The sequence below is a fragment of the Scyliorhinus canicula genome, chromosome 6 (assembly GCF_902713615.1).
Source record: "Scyliorhinus canicula chromosome 6, sScyCan1.1, whole genome shotgun sequence".
Taxonomy (NCBI): domain Eukaryota; kingdom Metazoa; phylum Chordata; class Chondrichthyes; order Carcharhiniformes; family Scyliorhinidae; genus Scyliorhinus; species Scyliorhinus canicula.
The window spans coordinates 159,741,932-159,755,694 of record NC_052151.1 but is presented as its reverse complement, the minus strand read 5'-3'; the positions used below and the strand labels follow the sequence as shown (position 1 = coordinate 159,755,694).

The window sequence follows — 13,763 nt, the reverse complement described above, 5'->3', positions numbered from 1 at the left end:
TGTTTTGCTTATTTAGTCCTTTAAATGAACCTTACACTGATTGCATGTTGAACTGCTGAAGGAAGAAATTTGGAAATCGTGCCTTCTCATGAGCTAAGAAATGTCACAACGCATTTGCCATACAATGAATTACTTTGAAGTATGATCTGTATAGTTATGTAGCCGAACGCAGACGAGTGTTAAAAAGGCGGTGAAGACAAACTTAAACACTGTTTTAAAAAAAAATCAAATTGAGAGATCGAGTACCAGCATTGATTCAGATGAGACAAGTCTGAATGCTGAATTCTGGTGAACATGAATAGGTTAGTTTGAATTTTGTCTCTGATTACCTAGACTGGTCCATTTCAGACACTTTATTAAAATGATCGGACACTAATTTCAAAGAAGGTTAGCACAGCCAGTGAGCAGAGGGACAATATGTTCTCATCTGAATAATTGACATGATTTTACACCCTGCTATAATTCCCCTGTTTCAACAGCAGTATGTGATTTAGTGCGCGGAATCACAATAATAGAGGCAATTGCGTCAAAAATGTTTTCAAACATGATTCTTAACCCATAGCAGACAGTTCATTGTGAAAGATCCAGTAGCTGGGAAAAGGAACTGAACCATTGAGTAATTTGTATCCTGTAATTTCAGAGATGCTTTAATGGTGATAACATACCTATTTTGTTGCTTTTTGGCTTGGCGGTACACAAAGGATTTGTCAATTTTCTAAAATATACCTTGAAATAGATGTTCCTCTAATAACATATCTGTCTTTCCTTTTACTAGTCTAAGACATATGGGTGCACCTGGCAAAGCCAAACACTTTCGTTCACAATAGACTTCACTGCTGGATTTACCTGTGTCGAAAGTAACACAAAGGTGAGGAAACAGCAAGTGCGATGCGAGACTATTTTTGAAGTTGAAGCAAAATAATTCGAGGAGTAAATTGTTGTGAGATAGAGCTTCTGTAGTTAACTCTATTTGAGGGTATGTGGGCATTGAATCACCTCATCCTATCATAGAATAGTCTACAGCCCATGCTCACATTAAGCAAGGCTGCTTGACTCGGAAACTTTACCTAACATTGTACTCATTTTACACTTCATAATCATAGATACTCATATCATGATTACAAATTGAAAATATTGTAGATTTTATTGCTGTAGTTTTTTAAAGAACTTAAATATTGATGTTTATCGGGTAGATCAGAAATGACCAATAGCAACAAAAAATGTAAAGCAGATATAATTGTGAGAATTGCTGAAAGATTTTTTTCTCTGCTAAAGAACTGCATAATTAAATATTGTGTTGAACAAACGCAGCATGATAGGCATGACATACTGGAAGGCTGGTTATGTTCAGAGTGGGTAAGACACCTGACTCGGATGGTTTGTATCCCAGGTTGCTAAGAGAAGTGGGGATGGAGGTAATGGAAGAACTTGCCATAATCTTCCTGTTTTCCCTAGATTCAGGAGAGATCCCAGAGGATCAAAAGGTGGTAAATGTGACACCTTGTTCAAGAAATGGTGGGAAGACATTCCTGGAAACTACAGGCTGGTCAGCCTAAGGTTTTACCAATAATATTCAGGGGATAAAATTAACACACACTTGGAGAGGATTGAACTAATGAGGGAGAGAGCAGGCATGGATTTATGTAGCTTGTACCTGACTCACCTAACTGATGTTTTTTGATGAATTAACAAAGAAGATGGATGAAGGAAATGTAGTGGATGTTGTCTGTATGGATTTTAAGAAAGTCTTTGCCAAAAATACCCATTAAAAGGTTGGTTAATAAAATTGAGGCTCATAGAATAGGAGGCTCAGTGTCAGCTTAGATTTGGAAAAAAAATATCTTAAGGACAGAAAATTGGATTCTCTCCCAGAGGGAATAGGATCCAGAGATGCCATCCTGGAACACAATTTTTAAATTGCTTCCTTACCCAGCCTCAACCATGCCAACATTCGAAATTTGGCAATACATTGAGAGCAGTTAACAAAGCATATGGAATCGTGGGCTTCATGAATACAAGTCTTGAACACAAAAGCAGGGATGTTATACTGAACCTTTATAAAGCTCTGGTTCTTCTCAACCAGGGTATTGTGTTCTGGTTACCATGCTTTAGCAAAGGTGTGAAGGCACTTGAGAGGGTGCAACAAGAATTTTTTCAGATGGTTCAGGGATAACACAGTCGACTTACAAAGTTAGCTTGGAGAAATACAAGGATAGCTTGGAGAAATACAAGGATAGCTTGGAGAAATACAAGGATAGCTTGGAGAAGGATAGCTTGGAGAAATACAAGGATAGCTTGGAGAAATACAAGGATAGCTTGGAGAAATACAAGGATAGCTTGGAGAAGGATAGCTTGGAGAAATACAAGGATAGCTTGGAGAAATACAAGGATAGCTTGGAGAAGGATAGCTTGGAGAAATACAAGGATAGCTTGGAGAAATACAAGGATAGCTTGGAGAAGGATAGCTTGGAGAAATACAAGGATAGCTTGGAGAAATACAAGGATAGCTTGGAGAAGGATAGCTTGGAGAAATACAAGGATAGCTTGGAGAAATACAAGGATAGCTTGGAGAAATACAAGGATAGCTTGGAGAAATACAAGGATAGCTTGGAGAAATACAAGGATAGCTTGGAGAAGGATAGCTTGGAGAAATACAAGGATAGCTTGGAGAAATACAAGGATAGCTTGGAGAAATACAAGGATAGCTTGGAGAAATACAAGGATAGCTTGGAGAAATACAAGGATAGCTTGGAGAAATACAAGGATAGCTTGGAGAAATACAAGGATAGCTTGGAGAAATACAAGGATAGCTTGGAGAAATACAAGGATAGCTTGGAGAAATACAAGGATAGCTTGGAGAAATACAAGGATAGCTTGGAGAAATACAAGGATAGCTTGGAGAAATACAAGGATAGCTTGGAGAAATACAAGGATAGCTTGGAGAAACTCGGGTTGGTCTCTTTGGAGCAAAAGGGGTTGATGGAAGTTCTCATAGAGGTGTGTCAATGTAAGAAAAGGTTAGAGAATGGAAACTTTATTTCCGTTAGCTATGCCTGCTTCGGGTTCCCACAGATTTGCAAGCCAATCACAGCTTTTGAATAGTGGTCTGTGACTGACAGCTTGTGCAAACCGTCTACAGCTTTGATCCACTCATATCCCTTCATGCTTCAGTGGCTTCACACTTCAGACCTCGCCAAGTGTGGTGAGCAATTTAGATCCTGGGAGCGGGGTCTCCCATAATTCACTGGCCACGTTGCGGTACTATTTTTTGGTGCAACGTGGCCAGTAGATTTTGCCCATAGTCTCACAAACTCACGACCAGTGGAGAATTGTACGGAACTATGATCGCAAATCGGGAAGCAATTCCATTTCCCTTGCGATGCAAATTACCCCCACAACCCGACTCCCTAACAAGAGAGACCCTCCCAGGACTCTAATGATCAAGACCACTCCAGGGACCCCTGTAATAGGGAGAACACCCCCCCCCCCCCCCCCCCCCCCATATTGGCTCCCTAATGAAGAAGACACCCTCCCAGGGACTCCCTAACAAGGGAGATCCCCCAGGTACTCCTCTAATAGGGAGACCCGCCAGGACTCGCTAACATGGGAGACCCTTCCAGGGACATTTGTAATAGGGACCCCCCCCCCCCCCCCCGGACCCCTGAAATAGGCAGAACTCCCCCAGTGACCCTGTACGGACACCCTCTAAATAAAGGGCCCCCACAGAGAACCCCTGACTGAAGGGACTCCCCCCCCCCCCCCCCACAAAGACCCCTGACTAGAAAGACCCCCCACAAAGACCCCCTGACCACAGGTCCCCCCAGGGAGACCCCATGACCAAAGGAACCCCCCCCCCCCCCTCCCCCCCCACAGACACCACCCTGCCCAGAAGAGACACCCCTGGCTGGGAGCGAGAGAACAGTCCAGACAGGGGCGGTGAAAAAAATTACAGTTGTAACACTTACCTTGAAGCTCCACGTGTCCATTCCTGGAAGGAGAACATCTGTGACCTGCATCTAGACACCTCAGATCCATGAGGTGCAAGTCATTCATAACTTTCTAGTAGTGGGCTGTGATTGACATCTTCCATGAACCATCTGCAGCCTTGATTCATTCATCTTGCTTCATGGATGAGTGACTCTTAAGTGCTGAAACCCACAACAAAGAGGCGTAAGTGCATTCAATCATAGGTCACAGCTGTTCTCCTTCGAATAATGGACAGGTGGAGCTTCAAGGTGAGTGTTACAATTGTAATATTTTTCACTGTCCGAGTCTGGACTGCTCGCTAGCTTCCAGACATGGGTCTCTTTTCTGAGGGGGTGGGGATGGTGTTTGTGGGTGAGGGGGGTCTGTGGGGGGTTCTCTTTAGTCAGGCGGCCCCTGTGCTGAGGTCCCTTTAGGCAGCAGATTTCTGTGGAAGTCACATTAGTCAGGGGATCTCTGTGAGGGGTCCCTTCAGTTAAGGGGTCCCTGTGGGAGGTCCCTTTAGTTAAGCGGTCTCTGTTGTGGATTCCTTCAGTGAAGGAGCCTCTCTGTTGGGGATTCCTTCAGTTAGGAGGTCCCTTGAAGGGGTTGCCCTAATACGGAGGTCTCCCGATTAAGGGGATCCCTGGGGTGATCTCCCTATTAAGAGGGTCTCCGTGGGGGTGCGGAGGGAGGATCTGGTAGAGGGGTGAGCAGGTAGTGCATCGTGGGGGGGGGGGGGGGGGGAGTTTGGATAGACCTTGGGGCATCTACCATAAGGAGTTACCCCCTTACCCCCTTTGGTCCATGGCAAGGTCCACCACATCAAGGCCATGCTGGTAGATACCAGAAGTGATCTGAGCCCATGTGATTCCCGGCCTAGGGAACCAGAGAATCATGGAGGGCCAGAGAATAGAGTGCCCCGCCCGCTAAATGGAAGCAAATGAGTCATTAAGACTCATTTGCATTCATTTACATTTTCCCACTGGTGTCTGGTCGTGAATTTTGATCCTGCCACCAGCAGGGTGGTCGGAGAATCAGGCACCAATCCCAATTTTCCTCCAATGCCCAATTCTCTGTCCCATCAGGAAACACGCTTCGGGTGTCGCTGGACGGAGAATGCAGGCCTTAACCTCGGAGATAGCACAATTGCGCACAATTCTGTTCACCACACTACCAGAAGGATGTGGAGGCTTTGGAGAGGGTGCAGAGGAGTTTTACCAGGGTGTTACCTCTGTGGAGAGGCTGAACAGACTCGGACTGTTTCCAGTAGAAAGACAGAGGTTGAGGGGTAACCTGATAGAGGTCTACAAGATTATGAGGGGCATGGATAGAGTGGATGGGCAGGTACTCTTTCCCAGGGTGGAGGGGTCAGTCACCAAGGGGCAAAGGTTTAAGGTCCGTGGGGAAAAGTTTAGAGGAGATGTACGAGGCAGGTGTTTTACACAGAGGGTGATGAGTGCCTGGAATGCATTGCCAGGGGTGGTTGTGGAAGCAGATACATTAACGTCGTTCAAAAGGCATATTTACAAACACATGGATAGGATGGGTATAGAGGGATACGGCACAAGGAAGTGTGAGGGTTTTGGCAAAGTTTGGTACCATGACCGATACAGGCTTGGAGGGCCGAAGGGCCTGTTCCTGTGTTGTATTGTTCTTTATTCTTTGACATATTCAGGAGTTGCTTGTCATGGGTGTACAACGTTCTGAAGATCTGACATCCAGTCACCTTCAAAAAGCATTTGTCCATATTTAGCTTTATCCCAGCTTTCCCGTTTTATAGATTCATGTAGATGGTAGTCATGATCAATAGCTCTGGATACCATCAGCTATCAGCTGACTGCTCCTTTATATCCTCTACATGTCGTCTATTTTCTGCTAGGATTTATCCTAACTGACATATAGGCCAAAAGGTAAATGAAGGAACCTGTGCAGAACAAAAGGTGTATAGAATATTGACAGTGAAGATTCCGTGCCAAACTTCATGTTCCAGTACTATTTCTGGCAACAAACTTACTGAAAACATTTGCCCTTGTCATTACTGGCGTGATCTCTTCCAGTGTTGGAATAGAGTAAAGGAAAACAGAAAATGCTGGAAAGACTCAACAGGTCTGGTGGCATCTGTGTAAAGAGAAAAAGAGTTACCATTTCATGCCTGTATGATTCTCCTTCAGATTCCTCTTCATAGCTTGATTTAAAGGGCTGGATTCTCCGCCGGCGAGATGCTCCATTTTGCCGGCAGCCCGGGGGGGTTTCCCGATGGCATGGGGCTACCCCACAAAGGGAAACCCCATTGACCAGCCGGCTTAACGGAGCATCCTACCGGTGGGGTGAAACAGTAATGTGGCGCGGCAGGGCGGAGAATCCAGCCCAAGATCTTTGGAATCCAGGCAAATTCTTATTTCTTCATTTTCTTACCTTGATGGAACTAAATTAACGCTACAGGCTCTGTGACTCTGAAGATCATTTTCTGTTCTTCCATCTCTTGAAATTCTCTTTCAAGCTACACTTTTAGTTCCATTGATACTTTGTGTGAGGGATGATAACTGATTTATTTAATTGCTCGATCAATAGTGATGGCAAAATCTTCAAAGTATCCAATCAGTCATCAAAACACTCTGGATACATTTGCACCAGATATTCCTTTCTTCTGATCAGAGATTCATTTTATAATCATAGAACAATAGTATCCCTACAGTGCAGATGGAGGCCATTCGGCCCATCGAGTCTGCACTGAACCTCTGAAAGAGCACCCCACCCAGGCCCACTCCCCCACCCAATCCCCGTAACCCAACCTACTGGTCAGTTTTATCATGGCCAATTCTCCTAACCTGCACATCTTTGGACTAGGCCCAAAGATCTTTTCAATGGGTGTACTGCCATCATTTCCAATGAGTGTAAATCCATCTTTTCAATGGGTGTATTACCTTCAACCCTCAGTGTCACCTGCTTCACCTCATGTTTTTTCTTTATAAATTTGAAGTACCCAATTAATTTTTTCCAATTAAGGGGCAGTTTAGCGTGGCCAACCCTTGTACCCTGCACATCTTTGGGCTGTGGGGGCGCAACCCACGCAAACACAGGGAGAATGTAAAAACTCCACACGGACAGTAACCCAGAGCTGGGATCGAACCTGGGACCTCGGCGCGGTGATGCAACAGTGCTAACTCACTGCACCACCGTGCTGCCCCTTCTCATGGCTTTTGAGATCAATTGCAGCTCTTTCAACCCCAGGAAACCAAGATAATCTGTTTCCGTGATATAGACAATTAACATATTGTCTTTGTGTCCCTCCAATTTAGATTGCTCCTAGCTATCAAGGTTCTGGGTCCCCCCCCCCATATGCCATTAGCATAACATTGCTCAGGACATTCAGAAAATCTTTCCTTGGGTAACTATTTCCTTTCAAATTTTCAAGAACAATTCTTTCCTATAGATTGAGCAGATTGTTGTTACCCTGTGGTCTGGAATGAAACTTCAGATTTACGATTGTGGGCTTATTGCTGACCATCCTACTGATCTTATTTCTATTTACATCCAGTTATTTTATGCAATTGTATGATTTATCTCTCTATTTCATTCTCAAGCTCGTCATCATCTTCCAAGGTATGGTTGCTTTGATTTCTTTCCCATCTTATTCATCCTGTTGTTCTCTCTCTGATAACTGTTTACCATCTTCTCTCTTTGTTCTGCACATCTTTTACCATGTGCTGTTCCCAAACTCTGTCTGCGAACTCATGTGAGTGTCCACAGCTCTTGCACATCTTTCTTTCTGCTTGGTGTGCATTCCTCTGCTGCTGTTTTACAGCATTAACCCGCAGCCTTTTTCTTGACTTAACTGAAAGCTAGCCATTTGGGGAGTCAGCTTCTTCATCTGTCTACTCGTGGCTTCCTATATTCTGGCAGTGTCTACAGCCTGCAATATTTGCCAATGCCAATCAAATATTTTTGTACTTCAGGTTGAGCGGAGCGTCAAATGACCTGTTCTGGCAGCTTCTCATCTGTTTCCTTGAATTTACAGTTTCTGGCTGCATTTTTCAATCTCATTAAGAAATTATCAACAGGTTCACCTTGGTCACAGCTCAGACTTCGAAATTCATATTGGAGAATCTGATGACTTGTCTTTGGCTGGAGATGTGTGCTGATTTTTTTTTTTTTGTTGTTTGGATTTTTTACTATTATCCTTGCTCATGTCCCAGCCAGTAAGCAAATTTAACCCTTTCTCTCATGCCCACAAAATGATGCGCCATTCCTCTTTGGTACAGTCTTTTAGAAAACCATTGAATGTCAGCCTGCACTTGTCAAATTTCTCCATGACACCATCGTGGGCTGGAGATGTGCATTCAGTGCTGTAGCGGAGGCCTTTTTGATTTTGCCTGATTCACTCAGTTTTCCCCCTTCTCTCTCTGCACTAATTGGGGTTATCTTTCTCTATCTATTTCAATATTAAATCTGTTTAAGATATTTGAGTCTTACTCACAGACTATCATCGTGCTATGTCTTCTAGTTCTTAGAATTTTTTTTTAAATCACCTTTTTTGACTCAAGCGGGGTCCATTGAATATGTTTCTTGGAGCACTGCATGTGACTGGTGGGTCACCTTATTAATTGGCACCTCACTTCAATGCAGAAATAATGTGGCACTCAGAATGTACATTATCATAACAACTAGTTCCTAAATCTATCTAAGTAGTACAATACTGAGCAAGTGGTAGCCTAGAACTTGCTGTCTCTGAGGGAAGCAGATATGACCAATAAGTTCAAGAGGAAATTGGGTAGGTTATTGAGGGAAAGAATCTTTCAAGGCAGTAGGGTTAGCACAGGGGAATGGAGCTGACTAGATTTCTCTACAGAGCCAACATGAAGTCGATGGACTGAATGGCCTCCTTCCGTGCAAGAATGACACTACGGGCTGGATTCTTCTGCCCCGCCCACCGCAGGAACACCACGGACGAGACACAGACAATGGAGAAATCCATTGATCTCGGGTGGGATACTGCGGTACCGGGCGGACGTGGCTGGCGAATCCCGCCCTATGAATCTAAACTGGGATTTTCCACACCCCACGGCAGATTTTCTGGCGGCAGAGGCAGGTCGCCATTGGCTGGCAGGACCCCCAGCAGAGCAACACAAATGGCGGGACGAGAAGATCATTCAGAATTCCATTTAAAATCAAAGCTGGCTGTACAATATTACATTGCTCATTCCTGTGCCATTAAATAAATGATCACACCCTTTGTTACTTTACAGAACGTTATCTGGAGATTCAAGTTCTCACAACTCAAAGGATCCTCTGATGATGGAAAAACATGTGTAAAACTGCTATTTCAGAACGCAGATACCAAACAGATTGAAATGAAGGTACCTTCGTAATATGATTTATTATTGCTTTTGCAGTGATCTGATTCTGGGCAGGGATTATGACATATAGGTTATGTGACTGGACTGGTAATCCAGAGGCCCGAGGGACATGGGTTCAAATAGTCACAACTGCTGGTGGAATTTGAATTCAATGAGTAAATCTGGAATATAAAGCGAGTGTGAGTAATGGTAACCGTGATAATGCTCAGCAAGTGTGTAAAAACGTATCTGGCTCACTAAGAAAATCTTCCCTCTTTACCGGGCCTGGGACTCCAGACTCACAGCAATGTGTGTGACTCTGAAATGTCACTCAGTTCAAGGGAAACCTTGAGGGTTCCTTTGACAGCACTTACCAGAACTGTGACCTCTGCTGCCTAGGGAACATCTACAAGCCACACAGCATCCTGACTTGCAACTGATATCAACATTCCTCCACTGTCACTCGGTCACAATCCTGGAATAGAATTCCATTCCTAGCTGCACTGTGGGTGTACCTGCACCATATGAACTGCAGCCGTTCAAGACACTGTTTACTGCCGTCTTCTCAAGGATAATTAGGGATGGGGAATAAATGCCGGCCTTGTCAGCGTCCCGTAAACAAAGCCAAAAAAATGTGTACTATGATACCAGACATTCCTGAAAATTGTACATATTTCCACACAGTGCATTGACTAAAGAAAATATTGGACTAGGGGCACGATCTACCGGCAACATTGTGCCCAAAAGGCGGCGCTGCCGGGAGATCCCTCTGTCGGGGTCTACCCGGCTCGGCGCACTTTGGGAGATCTAACGCAATCTAGCGAGACATCGCAATCTGAACCCCGACATTTATCACTATTTTGCAAATATGCAAATTAGAGGGAGACACCTAGCTACACTCTAATATGTGCTCCCCTGATCTACTCGAGGATTTGGGATGTCAGGCAAGCGCCGTTCAGTAGCCAGTCTCTCCAAACCGGGATGTGACGTAACTGCACTTGTGGGAGTCCCACACGGAAGTGGAGACCCGCAGGTGCTTACCCTCTGGGTAGGGTGTCATCCTGGCACTGCTGGTGCCACATGGGCACTCTGGCACTGGCACCCTGGCACTGGCAATGCCACATGGATGCCAGCCTGGCACTGCCAAGTGCCCAGGTACACTGGCTGGGGTAGGGCCATGCTAGCGGTGCTAAGACTGCTTCTTCCCTTGGCAGGGATCAGGCCCAGGGATGTCCTGTGTTTATAATGAGACTAAGCGAGGTCTCCCACTGGGGCCCTGAATGGAACCAGTCCCGGTAGATACCATGGTATATCTCGGCAGCGGGCTCCGGGAAATATCCGGCGAATCGCGCTTGTTATAACATTCTGTTCCCATTCGGTTAGATCGTGTTCTAGATCTCGATGTGCTGTTGATGAATGCCATTATTAATTGCACGGAAAATTTTGGAATTAGGAGATATGGGTTCTATTTTTAATAGCCCCTGGATCAGGGATCTGGAAGGGTGTCTGGAAGGAGTTCTGGAGGGAGTGGGGTGGGTGCAAACGAAGGGAGGAAAATCCTGGCAGGCCAGCTTGAAAGTATATTCCTGCCTCCATGCATACATGAGTCAGGTGATGATGAGAATGGTTATCCACCTGTCTTCGGGAGTAACTAATTAAGCCCTTTAAGTGCATTCTCCTGACACCAAGCATATTTTCCAGTCCGCATACAGGGCTGCTGTTGCACCAGTAGACAATCAAATGTTGGTAGCCTCTCAGTGGCAGGCTGTGTAGTCACTGGAACCAAAGAACCATCTGGAAGATGCCACTCCGTATATTGGCAACAATGCCTATTACTGTGGGGACTTTTGCTATCATGTTCAATGGCCCTCACCTTTTTGGCCCTTATATTTACTGCTTTGGTGGAAGACAACCTTGAATGGAGGTACCCTCAAGCCAGCCTACATTCTTCAGTAACGTGCACGTCGGACAATGGGTCTGTTGATCTGTCAGTGCTAGATAGCCTATTATTGGCCCTCTAGATGCCGGAGCCCATCCATTGTCCTTAATTGGACAGAACTTCCGTACATGGTCAATTAAATGACTAACCTCTAGAAAATCGTGCTCTGGATCCTACTGCCAACATTTGTTACTTCCCAACCCGCTTTCCTCCCGACGGCAAAGTTGGAACTGAGGAACAAAAAAGCTACTCATGCTGAGAGTGGCCACAAATTCCTTTTTGATTTAGACAGCTGCATCATTTGATTCATTTAAGCAGCATCTTACCCTTAGCCTTTCCCTTTATTAGTAGAGCGTATTGGATTTGTATATACAATGCCAATCAATCTCTCTGGCCAAGAATGGAAAACATGGCCGGGATTCTCCAATCCCGCGGGCAGGTTCTGACGCTGGCGTGAAAAGCGGCGCCATTACTCCGGCGTCAATGGTCCCCGATAATCAGGAATGCTCCCCTTCCTCGGGGGCTAGGTCGGCGGCGGAGTGGTCCCCGGAGCTCCAGCCATCGCGGAATGGCCGGCACGCGTTTGCGCATGCGCGCTATGGCTGGCGTGATTCGGTGCATGTGGGTGGGTTCCCGTCTCCACGCCGGTGCCTGGGCAATATGGCGGAGCCCTACAGAGGTCCGGCCCGGAGAAATATAGGTCCCCATGGAACTAGCCCGCCCGCCAATTGGTAGGCCCCTATCGCGGGCCATGCCACTGTGGAGGCCCCCCCGGGGTCGGATCCCCCCGCCCCTCCCTCCAGGACGGCCCTTCCAGGTCCCAATGTGTCGGAGCTGAATAACCCACGCCGACGGGACTCGGCCGAACTCGGCAGCCACTTGGCCCATCGAGGCCCGAGAGAATCGCCGGGGGGGGGGGGGGGGGGGGGGGGGCACTTTCAACGGTCCCCGACCAGCGTGGCGGCGATCCCGTGGGCGCCTAAGAATCAGTGCCGGGGAATCTGTAAACCGGTGTCAGGGTGGTGGGACATGATTCTCAATTCCCCCGGGGATTCTCCGACCTAGCGCGGTCAGAGAATCCCGGCCAATGAGTACTCAATCTCTTTCTGGCATGTAATCATCATTGTTGAGTTTTAATGTAAAATTGTTATTTTTTAAAAATCTGACTTTTCCTTTTCGTCTTTATTTCTCCGTCTTTGTACTTGACTCGACTCTCACCCTCCTCCATTATCCCTGTTTCTTTCTTAATTTTTAAAGCTCAAATGTTAAGGAGATAAACTGTTGGTTCCATCAAGTTCCGAGATGCATGAATGGCCTCAACACTTTACCTATCGTTTCACACTTCCAGCAAGAAAGAGTGCAATAAATATTTGAGTTGAAGCGTGCCACTCTGTACGAGTTCCATTCCCAGCAAGATATGACACATATTTATTTTAAACTATTCATTAATCTGGAGGCTGAGATTTCCATTAAATATTTTTTTTAATGCATTGGAAATATATGTGCAAGCATTGAGATCTTCTGGGTGCGATTCTCTGGAAACATTTCTAAGTGTGGTAGTGAGCAGGAACTGCTACCACCTTCCCGGCGCTCGGCCTGGCGAGGCCAGCAATGCTATTCAACGTTAATTGGTCCACTTATCGGGGCTCCATGGGCTTCTTGTTGCAATTGAAGACTCACCAGCTGATTCGCCAGCCACCGCCAACAAGGTCGAGCAGCACTTAAGCAGCACTTGCTCAGTCAAACCCAGTCAGCTCGCAACAATGGCGCCCAGGAGACTGGCCCCAAGATTCGGGGGTGCAGATCTGGGCATAGTGGATGCCCCTGTGCAGCATCATTACTGCAAGGCTCAAGCCCCGCCTATGATTCCCTCTTCCACAGAGCTATGCTTGGATATTGAGCCCGGGATACAGCCGGGATCTCATTGGCAATGGACTGTCACGAGGAGACTCTGGGAGGGCACAGCTTCTTGCAGCTCGAACTAACCCGGATTTCTGTTTACTTCTGGTAACAGTTTTAGCATTGTTAGAGCTATTGAGTAACTCTTCAAACTTGGGCAGCAGTGGTTAGCATTGCTGCCTCACGGCGCCAAGGTCCCAGGTTCGATCCCAGCCCTGGGTCACTGTACGTGTTGAGTTTGCACATTCTCCCCATGTCTGCGTGGGTTTCACCCCCACAACCCAAAGATGGGCAGGGTAGGTGGATTGGGCAGGCTAAATTGCCCTTAATTGGAAATAATGAATTGGGTACTCTAAGTTTAAAAAACAAAACTCTTCAAACTGGGTTATTTGATTTTTGAGTGTCAGTCGGCTTCAGTGGGTGGCACTCATGCCTCTGAGTGAGAAGGATGCAGTTTGAAATCCTACACTAATAATAAGAATCTCGCTTATTGGCACAAGTAGGCTTCAATGAAGTTACTGTGTAAAGTCCCTCGTCACCACATTCCAGCGCCTATTCAGGGAGGCCGGTACAGGAATTGAACCCGCGCTGCTGGCCTTGTTCTGCATCACAAGACTTGAGCT

General features: G+C 46.1%; 1 protein-coding gene across 7 annotated transcripts in view; it reads left to right on the top strand.

The window, feature by feature from the left end:
- sntg2 (syntrophin, gamma 2) overlaps positions 1–13,763 on the top strand; it is a 1,464,242-nt gene that overhangs the window by 1,445,528 nt on the left and 4,951 nt on the right. For all 7 annotated transcript variants that reach the window (XM_038800365.1, XM_038800367.1, XM_038800366.1 and 4 more), the window contains 2 exons: positions 776–868; positions 9,213–9,323. In XM_038800365.1, the coding sequence (XP_038656293.1) occupies positions 776–868; positions 9,213–9,323 (204 nt within the window). The remainder of the gene's footprint in view (positions 1–775; positions 869–9,212; positions 9,324–13,763) is intronic.